The 1353-nt window shown below is 38.5% G+C and overlaps 1 protein-coding gene across 3 annotated transcripts in view; it reads right to left on the bottom strand.

Annotated features, from left to right (window-relative positions):
* The window catches only part of si:dkey-190g11.3 (protein FAM173B), a 5879-nt gene that overhangs the window by 3259 nt on the left and 1267 nt on the right, over nucleotides 1–1353 (bottom strand). Inside the window, exons 2-4 of one of the 3 annotated variants that reach the window (XM_014002706.1) lie at nucleotides 496–600; nucleotides 246–386; nucleotides 118–168 (exon numbers count right to left, since the gene is read on the bottom strand). In XM_014002706.1, coding sequence (XP_013858160.1) covers nucleotides 118–168; nucleotides 246–386; nucleotides 496–600 — 297 coding nt within the window. Of the gene's footprint in view, nucleotides 1–117; nucleotides 169–245; nucleotides 387–495; nucleotides 1195–1353 lie in introns of all 3 variants that reach the window. The other 2 variants (XM_014002707.1, XM_014002708.1) reach the window with 2 other exon arrangements.

The following is a 1353-nucleotide window of genomic DNA, read 5'->3' as shown; positions in this document are numbered from 1 at the left end:
TTGTTGAATCTGACGTGACATGTTCGTACGAACCCTTTGTACGAACAAAAGTAAGAGAAATTTAGGATAAAAATACGAACATGTTCTTGCATGAGGCCCATTGAGACCAACACTCACCACTCCTGGAGCAAGGAACGCTGTCACATTGTTGTACGGAGACAAATCTGTCTGTGACAAACAGAACGACACTGCTAGGACTTTAATCAGATGAAAAGCGAACAGTTTTTTTTTTTTTGTTCATTTACCTTCCAGAAGTCTTTTTTAACAAACGTTGCCTGGCTGGAGGGGACTCCGATCCAGCAAGCCTTGCTCCTGGCGTATGCCACTAAAATGGAGTTGATCTCAAACCCGGTGCACTGAAAGCCAGCAGAGGAGGCAGCAAACACCTGCAAAATATGGATAAAATACAACTAAAACTAAAACAGACCCCGAACATGCTCAGAATTAAAGTCCAGCGTCATTTGCCGTTTCTAAAACTGGTAACTTCTCACTCACCAGTCTTCCATCTCCTGACCCCAGATCTGCCAGGCGACCTCTTCGCCCCTCAAGCAGCTTCATGACGTTCTGCGTCTGATCCCTGCTGGAGGGCAAATATGGGACCTGATGCACAGAGTCAGTACGGTCAGGAAGGACAGTAATTACTGTAAACATTACCTCATCTGTTATATTAGTAAATATATATGAGCTCAAACGGAAGATGATAAAATCTGCTGAATTTGTTTTTTGTTCCAGAGATAATAAGTTCTGTGGAAAGTAACACAATGCAACATAGTCCAATATAATATCAAACTAATAAAACATTTTCTCCCTCTCCAGCTGCCTCAACCTTCAATTTTCTGCTTTGGTTACAACCTTGAATCTGAACTCCCACTCATCCTCACCCTCATCATCTGAGCAGCTTCACAAAATCTCAATGACAAACTCAGAAAGACTTATGTGTAGCTGGTAAATTCACTTTGATCTGTTACCGTGCAAATCCACATTTCAGCAACAAAAGATCTACATTTAAAAAGAGAAAAATAAGTCATGCAGAATGTTTGAGCAAAAGCAGCACTATTCAGCTAAATAAATCTCAGTTCTCTTCTGATTAGGTGTCTCCAGTTGATGGCGCAGTTCCTTGTGTAAAAAAACAAAACAAAATTTTTTTTATTACAAACTTACCACTTTTTTCTTTTTCCATAATTGTTGCTAGCACTGCGCTCCAAAAAAAGCAAATTAATGTTAATGTGCAAGTCAAATTGTGTTTTACTTTACTTTCTTTGTTTGTGATAACGCATTCATTTTTTGAAAAGAGAAAAAGACAAAAGGTAAAAAATAATAATAATAATAAAAAATACAGCGGGTAAAATAAGT

The sequence above is a fragment of the Austrofundulus limnaeus genome, unplaced genomic scaffold (assembly GCF_001266775.1).
Source record: "Austrofundulus limnaeus strain Quisiro unplaced genomic scaffold, Austrofundulus_limnaeus-1.0 Scaffold14, whole genome shotgun sequence".
NCBI classification, from domain to species: Eukaryota; Metazoa; Chordata; class Actinopteri; order Cyprinodontiformes; family Rivulidae; genus Austrofundulus; species Austrofundulus limnaeus.
Note: the sequence above shows the minus strand (reverse complement) of the source record. Positions and strands in the feature narration are given on the sequence as shown.